The sequence below is a fragment of the Triplophysa dalaica genome, chromosome 4 (genome assembly GCF_015846415.1).
Source record: "Triplophysa dalaica isolate WHDGS20190420 chromosome 4, ASM1584641v1, whole genome shotgun sequence".
Lineage (NCBI taxonomy): Eukaryota > Metazoa > Chordata > Actinopteri > Cypriniformes > Nemacheilidae > Triplophysa > Triplophysa dalaica.
In genome coordinates, this window is record NC_079545.1 from 1,594,095 (window position 1) to 1,618,867 (window position 24,773).

The 24,773-nt window shown below is 38.5% G+C and overlaps 1 protein-coding gene across 3 annotated transcripts in view; it reads right to left on the minus strand.

Annotated features, from left to right (window-relative positions):
• Positions 1–809: 809 nt before the first annotated feature.
• Positions 810–24,773, minus strand: part of zbtb20 (zinc finger and BTB domain containing 20) — a 53,695-nt gene continuing 29,731 nt past the window's right edge. For all 3 annotated transcript variants that reach the window (XM_056745690.1, XM_056745692.1, XM_056745691.1), the window contains exons 2-4: positions 21,673–21,871; positions 14,679–16,220; positions 810–13,123 (exon numbers count right to left, since the gene is read on the minus strand). In XM_056745690.1, coding sequence (XP_056601668.1) covers positions 12,588–13,123; positions 14,679–16,200 — 2,058 coding nt within the window. In that variant the 5' untranslated portion in view covers positions 16,201–16,220; positions 21,673–21,871 and the 3' untranslated portion in view covers positions 810–12,587. The remainder of the gene's footprint in view (positions 13,124–14,678; positions 16,221–21,672; positions 21,872–24,773) is intronic.

A 24,773-nucleotide genomic window follows, 5' to 3' on the forward strand; every position in this document is an offset into this window, starting at 1 on the left:
TGTTAAAGGGATAGTTCACAGAAAATTGTTTTCATTTACTCAGCTTTGAGTTGTTCCAAATTTGTATAAATGTCTTTGTTCTGATGAACACAAAGATATTTAGTAGGAGGCTTGTAACCAAACAGTTCTTGGACCCCATCGACTACTATAGGAAAAATTACATTATAATTGTTTTTGGTCTGTTGAACACAAATTTTGAAGAATGTAGAACAGCAAATAGTTCTTGGGCACTTTTTACTACCATTGTCATGTTCGGTTACAAGCATTCGTCCATATATTTTCTTTGTGTAAATAAAATATGTTTAATACATGCATTAATACAGGTTTGGAACTACCAGAGAGTGAGTAATTCATGACAGAATTTTCATTTTAGGGTGAACTATCCCTTTAGGTACTCCGAGCTCATGCAACCACAACAATTCACTGTGTGTGTGTGTGTGTGTGTGTACTTTGCAAATAAAGCTATTCTGATTTCTGTGATACCTGTTTGTGTTAATGTGCATATATTGTTCTATTTTGTACAATCATTAATGGGTCATTTGTTATTGAAGTGAGTATTTCCTTTGGCATGTCATTGCAAAACCTCTGTTTAACATACAGACAAGACTTTATTGTTCCCTGTTGACAGTCTCTGTTCATCTGATGTCCACTTCTTTGGGCTAGATCCAACTCTGGCATAATAATCAAAACATTACAAAAATACACAAATGCATTTATGTATATAAAAATGTAAATAAAAAAGATATAGAAATGAATTACATTTTTAAGTCAAGTGTACTTGTGTTTGAGAGAAATGAACACACACATGATCACGTCCTGTAAAGTACAGGAAAGTACTATTTTTTATTCCTTCATATTCAAACTTCACAAACAGAGTGAACTTGTACAATACCTCAGAGAGTGAAAATTACAAAAAAAGGTGCTGGTAACATTTACAAAAAATCATCCTTACTTTGCAACAATCAGTTCTTCTTCCACTCGTTTTTTTTTAGTCTTTTGCATTAAGGCTTAATACTTCTGTATAAAGTATATGCAAGTCTTCACAGTTTTTTCCAAAAAAAGTCACAATATTATGTAACATAATGAAGCGTTTACGGCTATTTTCTGTATAATAACAAATACACATCACTGGTAAATATACGTGAAAATACAGGGCTTACTGTAAAATGGCAAGTAATGATACTGTTTGCTGATTTTTTTTCTTTTTTTCTAAACACATTTGTAAGAAAGGTTATTCGTAAGATACCACTGAAATAACTGAAGCAGAAGAAACGGAAACAGAAACAAAAAACCAATAATACGCATAAAAACAAGGGAGATCGCCTCGAAACTTTGGCACATCCCTTTGAATATTTTTCACAAAATATATATATATAAGGTAAATTTTTTCGTTCAAATCATATACGCATGGAAGTATAGCAAAACCGGCATAAAGTGAAATCATGCTGTGTAGAGTAAGGTGCCAAACTAGAGATATTACAAAACCCGTCCCGTTCGGACGGGCGAGAATAAGGTGCATTTGTAAGACTGAAAAGCATGTAGGCCTTTTTTTTAGGTATCATTAAACCAAATCAAAATGCGTTACAAATTCAACGCAACGCAAAACAAGAGGAACCCAAAACGAAAACAGTGTGACCAATAGTCTTGAGGCGACCTCATGAACACATGCATCCCCATTGATTCAGAGCGACGCGTGAGCGTCTCTTCCACAGATGTCTGAAATACTCTACTTTAGAATCTGTTGTGTGTACGCGTGTTAAACGTGGAATATTTCACCGCGAGACGTGACGATGAAGATCCCAAACGAAACGGAACGGAGATTTTCTAGTTTACGACTCAACAGATAAGAGCTCTATCTCTAGAACGCATGGAAGATCACCCTCATGCACACCGCAACAAGCTTGCTTGAACGAACCTACGTCACGAAAGCGATTTGGTTTTAGTGCAAACACAACTGGCTGGCGTCAGCTTCTTAATAATAACAAGCTCACCGAAGAGATAACATGAAGGCACATACTGTACTTATGCTTCCTCTAACACGCGACACATCGACACAACACCTTCGACAACACCACGAAGCGCTTTGAACGGGAAAGCCAGAAATCAAAAACCATCACTGCTTAGGAACGCTAGAAGTCCATAACCAACCGTAAAGAAAACCTTGACGCCATCGCCGGGTTCCGTCACGTTTATGGACAATAACGACTATAAAGGAACCCGAAAATCAAAACCGTCATCGTTTATTAACCCTCATGACTTTCAAAACCCGTATGCAACTTTTTTTTTTCAAAAGAAGATGTCTCAGCTGCTTCGTGTCCATTCAATGGAAGCCAATAATTGGTGTTTGGTTCTTTAAAGTATCTTCTTTTGTGTTCCGCAGAAACAGGTTTGACATGACGCGAGGGCGATAAAACGAGGACGGGATTTTTATGTATTAGATTTGCGTGTGGAAGTCTTGATGGTCAACAGCAGGGAAGGAAAACAGCGGTTCCTGTATAGAAAGCTGAGACAAAGCTCCCCCCCAATTTTTTTTTAACGTCCCAGAAACACATCAGCACCGAGATCTACTCGCAAAGATCAGCAACGACAAAATCTACACTCATAACATATTCATGAACATTCAAGAATGTTCATGTTTCTGGGACCGTCCGCCCCCTCCTTCTCCTCTTGTGTTCCACTGGATGTGCACAAACAGACATCAGTCAAGGAATCCGGAAGAATTACACCGTTTCATTTTTTTAAAGTACAGCATTTCTATCCTTGTGTACGGCCTCACCATCATCACACATGTTCTCAATTGTGCCTGTTTAGAAATAAACAGCGTCATTTAAGGGCGCAGAAACATTTTCTGGTTTTGTTGGTTTTGAAGCGCGTGACGCGTTCTATTGCTATTTCTCAAAGAAGACTCAAGAATCGTTTTAGTGCAAAAGTCTTTTCTTGGTTGACGAGTGGTAACTGGGTTGAAGTCAATGAGGATTGCTACAGGAATTCTGGTCGTCTGATTTATTTTTAGTGGTTTCTGTCATGCCTCGTACTGAATTAGTTGAGTGGTTTTGCGATTCTTTTACAAAGGGAGATGGTGGTTATGGTATGGCGGTGATTTAAAGGTTTTTGTTGGTTTGGAGACCGTCGAGTGTGGCTGAGCGGCTGAATCTGTTGGGCAGAATCGTTCTGTATCCGGGTCTCACATGTAGATCAAAAACAAAACTTTGGATTTTTCGAAAAACCAGTCTAATCCAGTGTCTGACATAAGAATAAAAAGGCCTTTAACGCACACTGAACAAGTCCTTATTCCATATCTCTAACAGCAGGTATATTACAAAGCGATCCGTTATTTACAATAATTAAACTCTTCTGATGTTCACGTAAATGGTCCTCTCTATACTTCCATGATATGGTCTGTCTCTCTCTTCAGGTCTGTAACTTTAAGGACTTCCCATGTTAGGATGAATGTTTGAATACTGTGCGATGTTTAATACCTTCACTACCACAGCTCCACCTTTGCTCAGTTTTTCATGCTTCTGTATGAACTTGAATTGAAATGTGTGAAAAGAAAATATGCAATGAAAGAAAACAACAGGAACCCAAAAGACATAAAAGATATGGCTGTAAACAGTGACAGATACCAAATGTGTGGGTTTAACTCAACTAAAACCCTGCTCACCTACATGTCAACGGTAAAGCACAAAAAACGTTGTATGTATGTAATGATGAATCCCAACAGATCTGCAGAATAACATCACATTGGGTTCTTATCCGTACAGATATTCACATTGCATTTGTGTTACTTAGAAAACAAAAGAGGGAATTTGGTCCTTCAATCTGAAATGACGGCAAGTAAATGTCCACTCAGTTGTTTTCTAAATTATTCCAGTAACGCGACATGAAATGGACATGGAAAAAAAATCAAAAGGCAGAAAATCGGTTTGAAAGATGTTTTATGGGTGGATGATTGGGTGGGTAATGAAATATATGAGCAGGAGCTTCCAAACGAAAAAGCTAACATTGACAGATCCGTGCAAACACAACAGATAAACGGCTTGGTCCATCTTGACAAGTCCAATGTGAATGTCAGAATCCACTGTACTGTTAGCAGAGAATCTGGAATACTGAAGGAGGAAGAATTAAAGCAAAAACAACAGCAAGCAATGAAAGGGCAGATGGGGTAAAACTCTTATAAAACTGAAATCTTGGAATTGAAAACAAATGTGAAATCTTTCTGTTTTATCACATGTCTATAAAACATCGAAACTGTGGTCTGCATGTATAGAACCCACGCACAACCGCATTTCAGCCAAATACCGTTTGACGTTTTCACATTTCTTTCATAGATCTTCCAAAAAATCTTTGGTGTCAAAAGGAATTTTTTAGAGCCACGGTACAGCAGGCTTTTATTTCATTTGAATAAACGTTTTGACTACAGCGGGTATGCCAAATATGTCTGAGACGTTGGACTCTTTTTAACTTCGTGTTGCTCAGGCATCAGCACATTTGGTACAACAAGAATTCAAACAAAGGTTTAAAGAAAAAGAAAAGAAATCAAAGTGAACCGTTGTCTGAATGATTATATGATGTGATGCGAACATTCTCAACAGGCTTTATAAAAATAATAAAATTGAAATATTTTGTTTGGACATTATTGGTCGACAAATCGTCTATGGATTGCAGCATGTGTGTTTTAAAACCTGGAAAGCGTTCAGATTGAAGTCTATAAGCAGGGTTTTGCATATTATTTTTTGTTACAGTTAAGGTTATGTACACTAAGCATTAAAACACTAGTTACACAAAACCTCACAGGATTTGCTCAAGCCATTTAGAATTAATGTGATGATTCCTGTATTCTCTATTAAACTGAGAGGAAAATAGACAATGAGCTTTACTGAATGAAAGGATTTCAACAGATTTGTCTAAATGCAGCCGCGCTTCAAACATCAATTCAGCACTTGAGAAAGAGAGAGAGAGAAATCTAAGCGTCGTGAATAAAGAAAGATGGGCTTGAGTTGGAAACACACAAAATTATTTAACAAATGAAAATATTATTTTCATGATCTGTCTTGACACACTAATCTACTATATGCACTAATACTGTATATCATCACACGCATCTGGCGAAGAAAAATAGGTCAATGTACCTAACTTTAGTGTCACATTTGCAATGCGTTCGTATAGAAGTATGTACGATTCTTAGAAAAGCGGATAAATATGTGAAGATGAAGTGAAACCGTACGTTCCATCGTGTACAGCAAGAACAAGGGGCCGTTTATAATGGCTTCTTATGAAAAACTTGAATTTTGGTTTCAAGTCTCAGCTTTCAATCCTCTCTCCTTTAAATAAAATGAAACGTGAATATCTATTAAGATAAATGTGATTGGCTGATAGTCGGCACACGCGCGTAGATGTCGTGATGTAAACAACTAATGTTGGCTGTACCTCTGAAAAATTTTAAAAAATTCAGATAACGTAAAAAAAAACAGTTGATGGCGTGCGTCTTCATTATTTTGTTTAACAATTAAGTTGAATACTGTTAAAAATGCTTCTTTTCAATTTCAGCCTGCGTTTAAATCATCATCTTTATCTCTATGTGAAAAGCTGAGACTTTAGTGTATTCAACCCAAATGTGTTTCTTCATCAGATTGACCCAAAATAATGGAGCAGGTCACACGTACACGAACATGTTTGTATATACAAAGAAAGAGAGAGAGAGATGTTGGGTGACTGAAGCATTCCACTTAGATATTATATTATGTATCTACAATGAGGTTTATTTCTATGAGATCCGTAGAATTAAAACGCGATTTATCGAAAAAATGAAAATGGGAGAAGAGGCTGCGTGTACATAGATTTACAGTGTTGTGTAAATCATATTGAGTTAGTAATGTTAATGAATGTCAGCAGTTTTCTCCTGTGAGCAAATCTACCAATCTGCATTAACGTCCACAAACATATCTGATTATACAGATTGTGCAGCGTGTTAAAAGCACAATATTTATGTTTTGGAGCGTATGAAAAATGGAGAAGTCATAAACTCATGTCAATGTCAGGCAGCAGTAACAAGGTTGACAGTTCACAATAATGCTGTTATACATTTTGAATTATAAAATGGTAAAAAAACATTTTCAATTGAAATGTGTTGCAAGTAGTCGTTTTCATCTATTTTTCAGTGAAGATCTCTTTTTTATGATACACGCACACGTTTTTCTACATGACATTTGTAAATGAATGTTCAAACTGCCGCTTGTCCACATTTTGCTGCATTTTTGCAAAACATATCTAATCTGCTGAAAAATGACAAAATAAATATGACTATTATTTAAAATTGATCCATGTGTGTTTCGTGCGATTAATATGTGTATACGACAAATTTTTTGTCATTTTGCTTTCAGTAACTACCATTGGAAAGCATGAGCAAATTTACATTTGACAAAAACAAAAGGATTTCATTCTTAAAATCAGAATTTTGCTCAACCCTGTGTATGGCGGCTTTCACATCACGAATGACATTATCACCTGTCGTTTTTTAAACGCTATATGGGACGTTCTATAATATCACAGCAATAGTTTGATTTTAAAATTCACACCAGATATTCATCCCGAATGAATTGATATGAAACTGTATTTGTTTATTTACACTCAGGCACCATAGTGGCAGAACAAACTCTGTTAGTTTAACCGATGGTTAAGTTGAGAACATACGGGTGTCGTACAAAAACCCAACAGATAGTCAGAAGCCGGTACATGTGGGAGATATAGAGAGCACAAAACATGCAGAATACATGCCACCATCATCATCATTACTGCTCACTCACCATCGAGTTGAAAGATCATCATCTGCCCTCCTCTGAAAGCCCCCCGGACCCTTAACTACAAAGTGAGTCTTTCTAAAACACGCTGACTATCAGAACCCCAAACAAACAAGCTCACAGGTTTAAGTTGTGAATGACAAGTCATCTTTAACATGCACGTGACACACGCATGTTTTCCTCAAACACAGCGACAGGATTGGTGTCATTGACCGGCCAGCGCGTTCCATCCGTAAAGAAACTGCAGGTATCTGAACTATCATAAATATACGATTCATCTGAAGATATTATGTTACTTTGCTTGCTTCTCCTGTAAAAATCTGTAAATATATGTATAGCTTTCTATCGTTTCTGAAAAAACAAACACACTTTGTAGTCATAAATAGAGTAAATGCTTCGTCTTTGGATTCGAGCGTATGATACAAGCAGAAGAATATCGTAGAATCATTAGTGAAAACCATTCAGAGCTGTACTGTAGATTAGAGTAGGAAAGACGACACGAAGCATGCTAACGTATGGAACCTCTGGGGGAAAAAAGAAGAACGCTTGGCTGTCATTTGGAATTGAACGTGTGATATGGTTGGGTGTTTTCTGACTACAAAGCTTCAAACTGGAATCATTTCTCCAAAACAAGTTGACTGTAATTCTCTTGAACGTCTGTGAAATCTCCTCTCTCGAATCTTTTGGAACAATGAAAAATGGGACCTCTGTTCACACGCACATCACAATATCGAGTACGGCACTCACGATATTACGACGGTCGTACGAACCATTCGAGAACGGCAGGAAGAACAAATGGATTTGGACAAACTGGGTCCAATAAACCGCAGAGTGAAAACGCAGACGTTTCACACTGGGCATTTCAAATATGTGACGCATTTAAGCAAAAGGCAATTCGAAAAACACGAAACCAAACTGAAATGTATTCGCACATGTTTTTTTTATTATTATTCATTTGAACTGGGGCACTTTGGAAACAATATAGCGCAGTATATTGTAGTATAAAACGTGTTATTTTGGTGATTTCAGGGGTTAAAAGAGAATAAAACACCCTTACTTAATAATGTTCCTCAAATGTGTGTTTGTGTTTTTTTTTATTTGTTTCATAACTTATTGCTGGTAGTCGTCATCAAACTTTGCACGTTGAGTTCATATTCATGTATGCGATTCGTTTTAGGCAGTGAATTGTTTTCGTTTCGTGACGTATTCATATATTAGAATAAAAACAACAGTATTATTGTAAGCTTGGAACTGTAAAAAGAGGCACTTCATTTTTTTGTCTTCTACAAAGGAGAGGCATCGTAAAACTCGGCGCGTACAGTGTTAGGTGGTGTGTTTTGGTTACAGTACTTCTTAAAGATGCTGATGAAGAGATCTCCTGTCGTTTTAAAATGAGAAGATCAAGTTGTTGAAACAAAAAGAATTGCCAGATGAAAGATTTTAATGCAGCAACGTTAGGTTCGATCGGGGAATTTATTCAAATCCAGCGCGGTTTACTCAAACCACTATTATACATATATATTATATTATACATATTGACTCTGAGCATACGATATAACAACTCATTTAACTGTTCCAAGTCATTCTGTCAAGAGAGCGCAACATCTTTTGCTCCCGCATAAATATTAGCAATGAAGTCTTTCTACACCCGAAAGCTTTAACTAGAAATAGATATTATTCATAAACAAACAATTAAAAAAGTACCATCGTTGAATAGCAAGGGAAAAGGTACGGGGTAGTCCTACAACAAAAACTTATCGGTATGCTGTATCTATACTGTACACTGTAGAAAATTAATATGCAATCTAAAATTACCATTTGAAGCGACAACAGAAACAAAAAATAAGAGCTACGTCTACGTTTATGACTCGTAAATATATACTGTAAGTAATGTAAAAAAGTCTATCAGGTTTAGACACTAAAGTGTTCGCCGTAACGCTGAGAAGAACGTCGTCCGGTCGAGATGCGATGAAAGTGATCATTGACGCGACATATAAGCTTTTGAATTGTGTCTAAACATCATCGTGCAGCGTTTACACTTTCACAAACTACAAAGTCTCGGTGAAATAAAATGATTTCTGTTATTGTCGTTTTTCCTTATATATATGAACAAACACAGAGTCACAATAATGTTGGAATTATTGTACTGTAGCACTTCAACACAAGCAAGATTTTTTATACATGAATCGGCGGTTATGAATCCATACGAACGTGAGCGGAGAAATTTGTATTTGCATGTAAGTTAGCGACACGTCCTTCATAAACAACTGTCCAATACTGTATTGCGAGGATGGTATTTGTAGTCTTGATTCTTTTCTCTGCCCTTCTCTTAAATATATCCCTTGTGTAAAGAAACCAAAACTATCGGCACCTTTACAAGTAATAGTGCATTTGGTTGCTGTTTTTTTTTACAAATATCTTTAAGGCTATCAGTGAGGACACAGCCAAAATAAGAAATATTTGGAAGTGACATTGATTCATATTTTTTAAGTGCTTTTTTAAGAACATTAATGTGTAGAAATGTTAATGCGTTTGCTGGGTGACCCTGCTTGTATCTTTTGCTACAGCGTTACGTACGTGTGAATCGACATTTTTGACACAGTTGCGTTTTTCAACTTACCACGAAAAAATGAATATTAACTCCTGCCAAATTTTACACTTTTGATTTGCGCATATGTCGACTACTATCAACACAACTACAAACGAGAACTGACAACCGACTCCACAATCAATAATCTCGGTTGTTGTCAAAAAACCGACGGCAGGGTCAAATATAACCAACGCGCTCTGTCATTCAACGCAACTATCTGAACGAAGAGAGCGACAAACACACGGCCAACCCTCAAAACCCATCCGACATAGCCTGTAGTCAAATAAAAAGGGATGTTTTTGCTCAACTTACAGTAATTCGTAATTTTACAAAGTGACAAATAAAAATGTTTGTTAACGATCTGCTTTTTTTTAACCATTTTTTCCCAACAATTCATTTACATAGTACGAATTCGTACAAATTTGCCACCTCGTAAAATAGTTACGAATTTCTGTGAGATCTGATTTTTTACCAAACGCTCAATGCTGGGTCGTATCATACAGGCGTACAGCAGGGCCTTAACAAGTGACATGTTGTTTACTTCGGGAAATACAGAAATGATTGTTCTTGAGAAAAATACCAAATGCACTCCTAAGTAAGTAAAATGTTGTCACCGTACCTGTACTGCATATTGCAAAGGAAGCCCTACAGTCCAGGCATCACAGATTGTACAACACAGACATCGAGACGTACTACAGGAATAAACACACACACACACACACACACACACCCAAGTAAATGTGTTTGATCCCTAGACAGCAAAAAAAGCTTTGCACTACAACCCTCTCATAGAAACATACTTGTTCTAAAACACATGAATCATATATTTAGGCACACACTACGATTCTTTTTTTCCTTTTTTTGGATTTTTAAGTTTTTTAATAGGATTGGTATGAATGAGAAAACCGAGCATTTGCTTGAATGAATTAACTGCTGTGATGGAGATAGGGGGTGTAAGGAAGGCATCGTAAGCGCCTGACCGGGGGCGAGCTCACAATAGAATTGAATATAAATAAAGAAAACAATGCTTGCATAAACAGCACAAAGTAAATACAATAGCAAGTGATGATAACAAAGCCAAGACAAATTTAATCATCTCGTCATCTAAACAACAACAATAACAAAACAAAAAAAGAAATAAAAAGGAACAAAGCAACTAAAACACAAGTGAACTATAGGAACAAATATTTGATAATAATAAAAAAAATGATTATCTCTAGAAACTAGAATATCTCTGGTAACAGTAGTGCACTTATTGGTTTAAGCAGTGCAACATATATGCAAGAAAACAATGCAGTCCTCTTATCAAGCTTTTAAGAAAGATATTTCCTTTATAAACAATGAAAACAAAAAAATGAAAATCATAGAATTTCATTTCATAAGTAAAACAATTCAACGTTTAAGCACAGGATTGTGCAAAGTAGCACTGTTTTTTTTCTCTCTTAAAACTACAACTCGAGCAGATTCCCAACAGGAAAATGTCCAACATGAATTGTGTACGTTTGTCATCATTTGAACTACACTACAAAGGTGTACCTACTCGAGCAAGTGAGCAAAAGTAGCCAGATTGCAGTTGCGCGGCAGACAAGTGAGTCTCTTATGTCCGTGAAACACGTGTACGACGAAGCCAAACATGAACACTGAGCATTTGAGTGACGTTACACCAAAATGACAAACCCTTCTGAAGTACACTCGACACACACTATGTCGATAAAACTGGGAATGTTTCTTATTTGTTTTGTGTCTGTGAACCTGCGGTATATTATAGAAGAATGACCGTGTTTGATTTATTGTGGTTCAGTAGATGTTTTTGGTTGCCTTGTGTCCCTAGTATATCCGTCCATTACTCTCTAACGCCATCTGCAGATCCTGTCGGGCGTAAAACCGCGACGGCCGCCGGAGCCGTCGCGAGGGGCTTTAGGAACAGGAGTAGTGCATTTGAAGCGCCCCTCTGAGACCCCAAACGGCCGCCGCCGCAACACGGTCGACAGAAAATACAGAGTTTCGTCCACGATAATGATAGTGATGTCCGCATCACGCTGATAACAGTCTCAAAGTGAGCATGTGTCGAGCAGCAGGTGACTTGGATTGTGGGCCCGTTTGCATACAAACATCTGCCGTTTTCCTTTTTTCGTCGTCAGTTTGAAACAGAAGCGTGGAGTAAATGAGAAGAACGAATCGATCGTCCCGAATAAAACGGGAACTTTGCGTCACATTTCGTTTTGAAGTGGAAGAGGTCGACTAACAGTCTTCTTCGCAGTGGCAGTGTATGCGAAACGCATCGGAAATCTTGAATACTGTCATTTATAAACGCTTTTTTGTAAACTTGACCATCGAAAAAGTGTCGTGGGAGAAAAAACGATAATAATAAAACCACTTACAAAAAAAATGTTCGTTTTAGTACAATTATTAAAACTGGCTTGACAACAACGACATCCCTCAATGCCATATAATAATAAATAAAAACCCAGTGTCAATCGAAACAACTCGCTTATTCTTAGCACACATAAAAGGCAAACACGTGACCATCGGTACTTCAGAATGAATCTAGAGCCAAATGACGTTTTTTTTTTCGTTGGTTTGTTGGTTTGTTTTTAAATCTATACCACAGTAAGCTTGGACGTTTATAGTGTCCAATACGGTCTACATGGGAAAAGATCTACAAGTTAAAAAAATTCACTGCAATGTTTATTTCTGCGCACACGCACGCTCACATGCACAAATACACAAACGTACAAAATACCTCTACCATATATAAGTGTAAGGGGTGTGTGTGTGTGTATAGGTCATTTGTGCGTCTGAGTGCATGCATGGCCGTGTGTGTTCGTGTCGATGTGTGAATCTGTTTTCTTTTCTCATGTGTGTGTGTGTGTGTTCTTTCGCAGGCCTTTCGGTAGTGTTCAACACGTAAATCAGTATTTTAAGGAAAGCATACATTTAGAGGCCAGTAGTATGGATCCAGCCAGTGGATCATTATCCAACTACACAGCCTTAAGGCAACCATCATTTTTATTCTTTAAGAATAGCAAGGACGAAAAAAAGAAAAGAAATTAAACGCTTCTTTTTCTAGAAAACTTAATGTGCCAGTGTCTATACTCATTACTCTTCATGCCCCAATATAAGAAACAAAAAAAATCTAGTGCCATTTTCGTTATCATGTCATTCTTTCTCTTGTAAGTTTTTTTGTTTGTTTGTACTTATCCGTCGGAGACATGCTTGCGCATGTGGTCGTTGAAGTGCTCGATTTGGTCGAACTTGACGGGGCACACGGAGCACATGTAGGTGGTCCCCTCCTGGCAGCTGGCTTCCGCCGCCACGCCCACTCCGGCGCTCCCGACTCCGCCCCCGGCACCGCCCGTTCCCACCGGCATGGCCAGGGCAACCACGCCCGCTCCGGGCTCAGGAACTGCCATGGGGACGGGGATAGACGCGGGGCCTCCGCCGCTCCCCGCCGCGTTCACCCCGGAGACGCCGGTGCCGGTGCTGTGCAGGGCCATGTGGCGCTCCAGCAGGGTCTTGTGGGAAAACTTCTTCTTGCAGATGTAGCACTCGTAGGACTTCTCGCCGCGGTGGAGGCGCATGTGGACGTTGAGCGAACTCTTCTGCGTGAAGCGCTTGTTGCAGATGCTACACTGGTACGCTCGCACGCCGGTGTGCGTGACCATGTGTTTGATGAGATAATCCTTCAGCGAGAACGAACGCCAGCAGATGCTGCACTGGTGCGGCTTTTCACCTGAAACAATACACAATACAAAATCATCAGTTCGATCATATTTGACTATGTCTATCAAATAAGACAAAATTAAGGTTTTGTTCATGACAAAAAACACAATTTTTTTGTTTTTAATAAACGCATTTGAAATGAATGAATTGGATGAAATAATACAGAAAAAGAATCCAATAAAGATGGTAAATGGTTTTTCTTCCGCTCAACATCATTTTCTCTTTAAATTTTGTTAAATCAGCTTCCTTCTCATCGTACAGTCGAAAGTCACCAAATTTTCCATGCTGGTTATTTCTATGGTTAAATTAAATAATCTGTAAAATCCAGCACTGTCTTTGCTAAAGAATGGATATATCTATAATATCTCATTATATCCTATTTAAGTGCTCTCATTTTTCACACATGTTCCTCTTTCATGGTGAACAAATTTTGCCACTTGGACACATGATGTCCACGGTTAACATTTGCAACGTATTGCACTTTTTAATCACACATTTTCAAATCTTCTAATGAATCACGCAACCTATTGGCACAAAATTTGGGGTGCACACTCGCATCATACAAAATTGCTAAACTATAGCTGACAGGACAAAATTGCACAATATTAGAAACAGTTCTATAAATCTTTGATTGTAAGGAAAAATTAAAAGCTGTTATTTTGAAGGCCGCGAGGTAAAAAGTTTAACTTTGCATGTACAGTAGGTTACTAGCTGCTAAATATTTTAATTCTCATTATGAAATAAATTAGTGATGTGGTTACCTAGCAACCGTATTGTAAAAAAAAGGAATGCCCATCACTGCCAAACTGTCTGAGGGACAGAAATACACCGTCCTCTTCTCATAAACAACTCAATTTACACAAACTTAAATTTTTAAACAACTTTACCTTGGTGCATCTTTTCTAAAAGGTTATTGCATTTCTGATATTTTTTTAAATAAATTAGTAGGAACTAGTATGAATGTACCGAATGTTTGAAAACATACATTTATATACATTTTTATAAAAAATATTTATAAATGTTTTTTTTTTTTACAATAATTTACTATATATTTAAAAATATATCAAATAATATAAGGTACAATATATTAAATAATACATATTGAATTGTTGCATTTCATATTTAAAAAAATATAAGCACTTGGTTTCAATGTATAGAATTGTATTATTTGATATATTTCCCAGTTTATTCCCCTACTATATGTTTGGTTTCCTGAGGAACAGGACCACCTGGGATCTTTTCACGAATCCCGATATTGAGCTGCTCTCGTGAGCCGTGTCTATGACAGCACGGTTATTAAGGAATCATTCTCATCCATCTTTCCGAGGCCCTGACAAACACCAGTCAAAGTCGTGATTGAAAACTGAGAATTGGGAATGTATAATGTATTAGTCAATCCACGGCACACGTCCAGGACAGATGACTCACGGCGTAGTCAATAATTGCTAACAATTATTTACCTCGAATCAAAAGCGTACCATAATTGCTTCAGACAAGCGTGTTTCTAAAAACCCAAAACAATCTCATGGATATAACTGGAAAAGGAAGTAGCCATGCGTACTCACCGGTGTGCACGAACATGTGTTTGACGTAGTTTTGTTTGGCAGTAAAGGTCTTACTACAGAGCGTACAAGCATACGGCTTCTTTTCCCCATGATGTATGATGGGTCCAGGACCTTGCTGTTGACCTCCAGTCGGCGGCACCGTCAGCCCGCTGGGAAACGGGGGCATGCCAGGGGAGGGCACTGCCACAAACTGCGGCTGCTGACTCCCGATAGACTGGGGCAGACTAAAGAGGAAAGGCTTGTTGTCGCTGGCGGACTGGGCGGCGAAGAGCGTGGGCAGGTAATTGTTGCCCGGTGATCCCATTACCTGGGTGTTGCTGGTCAAGGTGAGGGGCATGCGCTGGTTGCTGGAAAGCGGGTCGCCTGGCCGCAAGTACAGCTGGCCGCCTTGCATGGACTGAGACGCCGCGAAGTTGGCTTGAGGCGGCTGATGGACTCCGAGTTCACCACTTTCCTGCTCGATGACCTCTTGAGTCTGCTCGGGTGATGAGTCGTTGACCTCAATCTGCACGGGAGTCTCGCTCCCACCCTGCTGGCCCCTGTTCTGACAATTCTCTCGGCCGAACGAGGACAGGAACGGCTGCTCGACGGAGTCGGTCTCGGTGCCGATGGAGGAGCTGACGCCCGAATCGAAGCTTTCCCCTTTGGGCTCGCTCTCGTTGCACTCCGGCTGCTCGCCGTCCTCGCGACAGTCCTCCAGGCCGTAGCAGCTGTACTCGTCCCCCTGTTCCTGCTTGATGTGAACGTCGCCAGGGTTGAGCCTCACAGGACGAGGCTGTTTGCGGCAGTGCGTGGTCTCGGACGCGGACAGTAAGCGCTCCACCTGCTGGGAACGCTCGTGGATGCGGGTGATCCAGGCGGGGTCCTGCCCTCCTTCCTTCGGCTGTAGCGGCAGGGGCGATTCGTAGCTGGACACAACGGCTGTACCGTAGTGGGAGCGGTTTCCGCGGGTACCGTTTTGCAGGCCCAACCCCGAGCAGCTGGAATAAAGCGAGGAATAGACGCGATCCAGGCTCTGGGACGTCGTTTGCATGTAGCCCGATTCTGCATCGCTGCTGGGACCTGACGTGCCAGACTCTGGAGTTCCCCGCGGCGTCTCCTGCCCCGAGTCGCCCGGCACCACGGGAAAGCTGCTGGATCCGCCAATGCCGACATTCTGCGAAACTATGCGGGTGCACTCATCGATGACGGTCTTGATCTGAAGGATGCTGGCGGCCGTGAGGATCTGCAGAGCCTCGGACTGGGAGACGCGCAGCACACCGCTGTACATGAAGTCGATCAGCTTCTGGACCGACTGCACGGAAACCACAGAGGGGATCTCGATGTCGCTGTAGCCCAGGAGCAGCTTGTCCTGAAAGAAGGGGCTCCCCGCAGCCAGCACGCAACGGTGAGCTCGCAGCATGCTACCGTGGATCCGAACAGTCACGTCACAGAAGTGCCCGCGGTTCCGCTGTTCATTGAGGGTCTCGAGTACAGAATTGCTAAAGTTGTGGAGATTAATGTGGTGAATGCGTTCGGTCATCCCCTTGCACCTGATGTCACCTGTGTGCCAGACAGAAACACAAACCCAATTACATACAGTACACGTTCAAATCCACATACAGCAGTAAACAGCACTGATGATGATATTAAGAGCAAGAAACCACAGGTGAACAGTTCATTACAGTTACCAGAAACACTCAAACGTGTTAATAGGATTACATGAAATCAAATTTGGGACGTAAGTGTAACTTTTCGTCAACAATGTATAGTCATTCCTTTTTGATCAAAACTAAATGAAAAGTCAAAATTTAAGTCAAATTTTATGCGATTCTGTGACATCGAGAGGATGTTGTGACACCACGTCACCTCTACACTCTCATTTCAATATGTTAATTTTGTTTAACGACAAAAAGAAACAACAAATCTACATTTGTTTAGTCTGATAATGTATACTGTTAATGCTACTTAAAGAATTACAGCAAAAAAAAATAAGTTAGGAGTACTTAAAGGGACAGTTATTTGTTATTTGTTGTTATTTCAAACCTGTATGAGTTTCTTTCTTCTGCAGAACACAAAATAAGATATTTTGTAGAAAGTTGATAACCTTACAACATTGAACCATATTGTATGAACACAAAACACAGAGACATTTCTCAAAATATTGTCTTTCTACTGAAGAATCATACACAGGCTGTTAACGACATGAATTACTTTTTTGTTTTTGTTTTGTTTGACGGGCTATCAATTTAATTTATTTAATTAAATTTTCTATTTAATTTAACCTTGTTAAATTATTGATTGACCTTGTTCTCAAACGCTCTACAATATTCAAAACGTGGAACTCATGCCTCTGCTGTTATATACAGTACAGATATAACACGTATTAAAATGAACAATGTGAATAAAAGATGGAAGAACTACTTTAAAAATGACCCCAAATCCCTCAAAACCAAGAAAATGTTCAAGCACACACACTCCCGAGCTCAACACACACGTTTCCACTATTTGATATAACATGACCACAACAAAACCAACATGTGACCTCATCTCATCCCATGCTGATAGTTGATTGGTTAGACTACAGTCTGTCTACAGATTGGTTGAGTAGACGGAAGGCGGAGTCCAACCGTTTGTGGATTTGTGTGCACGTCTTGCAGCTAGAAGGATTTCAAAATCCGCATGCGAATTAAATTTGCAATAAAAAAGTTCTTAAAATCATTTGTCAGATGCATAATAAAGGATAAACATACTTCAGGCTAATAGTGAAGTGGCTCTGATCAAACTAGCAGATCCAGATGAGCGAAGCACACGGATGGACATTCAACTGGCACGGCAGACCTTATTTTCCAAAAGAAAGAAATAAGTGAACCAGGTTTTTGTTTTCAGAGACAGAGGGCAGTCTTGAGCTAGACGCCGTACATGCACATGTCGCATGTGTTTCTCTTTTGCATTACATTTGGAATCAGCAAAATAATTCAATCAAGCTATGACGGCTCCGTGGGATCATTCTTCAGCTAATAAATTATTTTCAGACCTCTCTGGAGCGCGCCATCACGTCGGTCACCATCTGAAACACACACTGCTGGAGAGAAGACACAAAATGGTCTACTTTCTGTCATGTGCTTTTCTTATTCTCGACTTGAAGGCTTTGAAGCTCCGCGAGACTTCCAGAATAGTAGAAAACGGAGTGGTAATTGCCCCGGACGCTGGTGACATCGGTTGCTTGGGCGAAACATTATCTCGCACACACAAAAGTTGCACTTGAAAGCACACACTGTTCATGTCTCTCTCCCCCGTCCACGTGCATTCCTCCCCAAACGCCTTTTGTTTTTTTATTCGGGTTCCTCCTATTTCTCTCTTACACCAGAAAATTTAACTCATTACGACAGCAAACCTCTCTGAAGAAGTCGTGTCAGGTATGACGCAAAAATATCAAGAGCATTTCCATGTTTTTTGATAAACGGGTTATCACGACAGACCTTTCATTTGGGACGACACGCAAACTTTTGAATTTTAAAAAACGCAAGCTTTGGGACTCATCGGATGACGTTGCTAGGAAGTGCGCTTAATTTTGGAAGGTTATTGAAACGAAAGAAAAAGACGGTAGTGTGTCTAGACATGTGATGGTACCGCATGAAAAACAAAAGTTAGTATCTGAACCGGTCTAAATGTGCACGCCCAAAGTGTGTGACACGTACATAAATAAACAGATGCTCCTTGACTTTCAAATCTGCTATCTGATGCCGTACAGTAAATACATGGTCACGTTTTTCAGTAGCCTAACATGATGTCTTGCTGTCGTCTGATTAAGACAGAAATGAAACCTCATAAGTCAAGAGTTTACATATAAAATGCTGCACACATCACCAAATCGAGGCGCACGACACGGTTTAGCTTTAGCATGTTGCTAAGCTCACAACGTTTACCTCACTCTACACTTTATTATTTAGAACAAATGTAATAATTTATTGAATCATTTTAAAAGTTGTCCCAATGCATTCTGGGATTGCCCTTCTGTGAAGCTATACAGTAGTGGCCAAATGCGATGTCCGGAGAGGATCACCGCACAATTATTGCTGTTATTCCCTTTTTAAACCCTTAAATGTGAGGAGTATTGCAAGAAAATGTGATAAAATTATTTGGAGATTTTTCTTCCAATATTACTATTATTCATATTTTGTAATTGAGAAAGAAGGAGAATGACTGGTAAAGTCAAAGAAAATGTATTTTCCTATATATTATTATACAAATATACCAAATTAAATCATTAATTAATTATATGGAGAGTTTGGTTCCAAAATGAGATGTTTTTATTGTGCTGTATTTCTTTAGTTATTGTGGCTAAATCAAAACAAACCAACTGCAGTTTGATTGATATTAATTGGAATACACAAAAAAAAAACATTTGGGAACCAAACTCTTCATATATATTTGAAATATATTGAATAATACGTTGTTAATATATTACAATATATTGAAAAATGCATAAGCAATTGCAGCTTTTCATATTAAAAACTACAAACACTTGGTTTCAATACTGTGTATATAGAAATGTATTATTTAATGTACTGCACAATTTTTTCCAGTATATTCACATATATATATATATATATATATATATATTTGTTTTTTGTGAGGGCTGACTCTTGACTCAATAGGTTTTGCTCATGTCTTGCGTGTCTTTTTTGCCAAATTCTTCTCAAAGCTTCACACTCCAAACTCAACTACACACCACGACAACATTTTTAATACGTCTTGATAAAAGCGTTCGGATGGACATCACTGTTGCCCATGAATACCGCACATGAGGAGCGAGGGTCGTGTGGCCACTTTATTAGATCTCATACACCTGCTTGCCAGGGCTAACATCCCATAAACCAATCGTGCGGCGGCTCGATTCATTAAACGTGTTCACTACAGTTGCAGTTCAAACGTCAGAAAGGGGAAGAAATGTGATAGTGGTTTAAATAACACCCAAACTGCTGATCTTTCCTGATTTTTGTGCACAACAGTATCGAGCAATCATATAAAATGATGAAAAATGTCTCGCTAATGAGAAAGGTCGCAGGAAAATGTGCAGACCGGTTCACGAAGCTGACAGAAGGGCGACGGTAAGTGAAACTGGTTTGTACACTTTGGAAAGAAATGGTGACTGGTGCTTGTTTGTGCAAAACGCGCTGATGAGATGCTGGGGGTTTGTGGGTGGGTAGGTGCCAGGTTGTTGCTAAATGGTGATTTATAACTATTCTGCCTATGAGAATCGTCTGCTTAAAATGCGTTCAAAGTTAAAATAGTTTACACTGAGTGTTGGACGATTGATCTGTGTATAAATCTGTCCTGGAAGAAGCTTGACTCATAGAGTTCAATGCATGAGGGACCGTTGACAGGAATCATGTGAAAGGACCTTAACACAGAGAACTGGCACACACAAGCGTCTGCGTGCCTGTAAAAAAAACGACGACGATTGGAGTAAATGAGTACATCTCACTTAAACGGTCAAGTACAATCCAAAGGAAAAAATTAAATCTACATTTTATAAGAAAATAAAGCCTATTTTAAGACAACCAAGGTCTGTGTAGTGTCAATGTTTTGACGATGATTTACTGGTATTGTGACATTACTGTCATGGTAATGAAAGCATATTTTCTTTCAAATGTAAGAGAGTAAGTTTGAGACTTTCTTTACTCTCAATGATGTTTCTTACATTATCATTCATATAAAACAGATTTTTGTTTATAAAAGTGTACGTTACATAATATCATTTCTATTTAAATCCTACAAATGGTAAGACATAAGTATAACGCATAAGATGATTGTAACAAAAAATCTAGAAATACATTTGATAAAACTTATAAACACAGCTAAAGAAAAAAATAATGGAAAGACCATTTATGACCCTGGAAAACAAAACCAGTCTTAAGGTTAATTTTTCGAAATTGAGATTTTAACATAACCTAAATGTGAATAAATAAGATTTATTAAGATGTATTCTTAAGATTTATTCTTTCCAAGATTTATATTGATGTATGAGTTGTTAGAATAGGACAATATCTGACTGAGATTCAACCGTTTAAAACTCAGGACTCTGACAGTGCAAAAAAATCAAAATATTGAGAAAATTGCCTTTGAAGTTGTTAATCAGGGGCACTGTGACAGGCCATCCACTCACAAAAATAAAGTTTTTATATATTTAAGGTAGGAAATTTACAAAATATCCTCATGGAAAAAGATCTTTACTTAATCTCCTAATGATTTTTGGCATAAAAGAAAAATCGATAATTTTGACCCATACAATGTATTTTTGTCTTTTACTAAAAATGTTCCCGTGCTACTTAAGACTGGTCTTGTGATCCAGGAACATTTCAGTATTTCTGAATTTACTGTTACATGTGTTTAGGTAAAATTAACATTTTTATTTCATTCTGTGAACTACTAACAAGGTTTCACCCAAATTTTAAATAAAAAATTATTGTTTCTATTTGCAGAAAATGAAAACTGAGGAAACAGGTGACAATAACAGACAAGACGCTCTGTTCAAGTGCAGGTTCCCTTTTAAGCAGTACAACAGTCATGTTTTTTAGTTTTATGTGATAACCTGGATTTTCATCACACTTTTCATGTGTCTTGTCATGCTGTCAGTCTTTCACATTTCTGTTGGATGACTTCATGTCACTCCTGGGGTTTGACTTTGTTGATATTCAACAGACACTTAACTGAAATGACCACAATGCATCTAGAATGATGCATCTCTTCATTTCTTCCACGGCTGTATCTTGATAACGAGAACCTTTTTCAATTTGGGAGCCGATGTGCTTCGTTATTGAGATGAAAACAATATCACAATGTGTATTGTTTCCTTCAAACAAAACATGATTATATTATGCCCACTTTAGGAGTAAAGTACCACGATTTCCCAAATTGTTTGGTGCATACTGACCATTTCAGAAAGAAGGACAGAGTGTTAAACTGGACACAAAATCTCACAGATGAGAAGAGGCTGATGCACACTCACAGTCTGATGGTGTTCTGTTGGGTAACTGTGTGTCCGTGGGTGGGTGTGTGTTTGTGAATCAGGCTGGTGAAGAGGCACTGGTTTTGATGCTACAGGTTGCTGGTGGTGGTGGTGCAGCGAGTGAGAGGTCAGTCGTCAGCCACTCATTTCATTTGGGTCTGGCTGCAATCTAACCTCACGCAGAATCTTCAATATCGCCCTGCCAAAGAAAGCAGAGAGAGAACAATTACTGAACGGCTGCTTTCAACAGACCGGCAACTTGACGTGGGAGTCGTAAATATCACCATTTATATAGATTTCTTTTTTTTTATATGAAATGGACCGGCAACATGATCCTAAAAGATGGCAAATAGTGCTGGACAACTTAGTGAAATAAATGTGCAATCTGACCTTTGAAAAAACAAAACACACAAAAAATGACACATACACATCCATCAGATGCTCCATCGGGGCTGTCTTGTTTACAGCATCAACGTAAAGCTCTTGGTCAATTCATTTCATCTGATGTTCAGTTATTCCGCTCTAAACATCACGGCTGAAAACGTTGTGTCGGTTTTTTGATCCAGATTTCTATTTCTGTTTACGCATTAATTCACTGTCGTAGTGAGAAACGTGCATGAAAGATCCTTGAAATCTGCACTCAACTTGACTAAGGAAATGCGTAAATGTGTTAAATTTTTCGAAAGACGGGTGTGAACACCTATGAAGAGCATGACTTATATTGAAGAAAAGGTATGGATTCAAATTCTGTAATTGCTTTTCCTTTCATTTGCTAAACGTGAAATCAGCTGTTTCAATATTCTTTGAGTAAGTTAGTATGAGATGCAAACACATGAGATGTGAATTGTTTATGACATCACGGGGAGACGTGTCATTCAGATCATAATTTTTGTAATTCTACATTGCACATGTGAGAGGCTTATGTTAAAGCCGTGTTTTTATAACACTGTTTCAAGTTAAAAGTAGGTCACCTTTAGCCATGCGGCGTAGCTGATCGATGCCAGTTTTTAAACAAAACACCCATCACAAGAAGATTGGGGCGAAGCTTCCTTACGACGCAGAAAGAAATCTCGCAGACAAGGGTTCCAGAAGCCAAGAGTTCAAAACTTTATTAGCTCGAGCCGACAAAGTGGGATATTCAGAATTCACCTGAAGCAATCTATCAAATGCACATCACACTCCAAACGATATACAGAAATCTCAGGTCGTCTTTCCCATTGTTCACCAATCAGGTTTCACATGATATCATCTTTTTACTAGCCCTACCCCTTCTCATTTGCCACTTTTATATTTCAACCAGGCCCACCTGGTCCATCCTCTTTATTTAAAGAAAAACATATATACATTTACATTTCAGGTGCCATCGATCAATGCATGACTTACCCTTATGTTTTTCACAGTCTTCCTACGGCTTGAACATTGTGAAATTACCCAGAAGCTTTCCAGTGTTTATTACTTCATGCTATAAAATATATAATGCATATGTACATACTGTGTGCAATATTATGTACATTTATGCATTTGGCAGACGCTTTTATCCAAAGCGACTCATATTGTACTATTCATTTGTTTCTGACTATGTGAAATCCCCTGGGATCGATCACATGACCTTGGCGTTGCTAACGCCGGCTCTAACCACTGAGCCACAGGAAAGTGTTATATCACATATGGTGTGCAATGTTACAAGTGCCTAAAAGTGTACATATATGGTGTGAAAGAACTCATACATACTGTATTTGGTTTGTGCAATAAAATATAGAAATGTATACGTGCACCGTGTTCAAGTCCTCAGTTTCATACATATACGGTGTGCGTGTGGTTTGCGCACTTGTTCGTGAGACCTATAACTAAGTAAATGTACAATATTGTATTAGTAAAAAACTACAGAAGATGCTTAGAATGACTTTTAGAAACATCATTTTACATTTGTTTTTCATCCTACTAAATGAATGACACATCATGGTCTGAAATACATTCTTTGATATAAGATTGTGTGGGAGGGAGGGAAATGTACAACAAATAATAATTCAACCCGATCAAAGTATCTGTTTAATGCTTTTTATGATAAAAAACGTTCATAACAAACATGTCTTGCTGCTCTATTCATGGGGTTTAGGACAACATTATAAGATTGGTGTGAAGTGTAAAAACACGTCCCTTTTGCAAAGAAAATATATTTTCTTATATAATAACTGCCAATATATTCAATCATTTAACGTAATATTTTTTTAAATATATTGAATAATACAACAGGAATTGCCACTTTTTAAATATTGAGAAATATAAGCACACCAATATATTTTTTGTATTATAATATTGCGTCATATTTTCTAGAACATTCTCACATACTGTATATTTTGTTTGGTAAGGCGTTTCTGTCCTCTCCCAAGCGATGATATTGCCATATGTTATTATCTTTTATGCGATGCTTTAATGCACAGATTTATATGAATACTGATGTTTTTGGCAGAAACACACACAAACGTTCCATCAACAACTTAACCTGTAGGTCATGCTTACCGTAGCTGTAATAAAAAGAAGCTTACAGGGCATTGAGAGCATTGATAACATGTTCAATTTTGATTAAAAGAATTAAGTTTTTAAAACACTTACGGTGTATATTAAAGACAATTATACAGATGATAGATAGATCACTTTTGCAATGTAATGCTGTAACTTTGTATAAATAATAAATATATGCGTACATTTGGAGTTAGAAAAAGTCTCCAGCGGTACAGATGATGTGTGATATAAAGTGATTTTACTGCAGCTGCGCTTTCTAGTCAAATGTGTTTGTTTATTATGCATGTTTTGCTCGGCAAACTGCATAGCTGCAGCATCGCCCGCTTCATTCATTACAAAACACCTGCACTTTTTTGTTATCGCAGACACACTGGGATGACAGTTGCGTGTTAAATGAAATCTTTTCGCTTTTGTGACATCTAACAGCTTCACGCGGCGACACGAATTCAGAAAAATGCGAGAACTCGCTTACATTTACTTGCAGCTCGCTGTGCGTGTGCACAGAACTCATCGAATGCGAAAGGGACGCGTTCGTCCAAATCATGAAATTACAGTCGGGAAGAAGGACAGGATTTGTA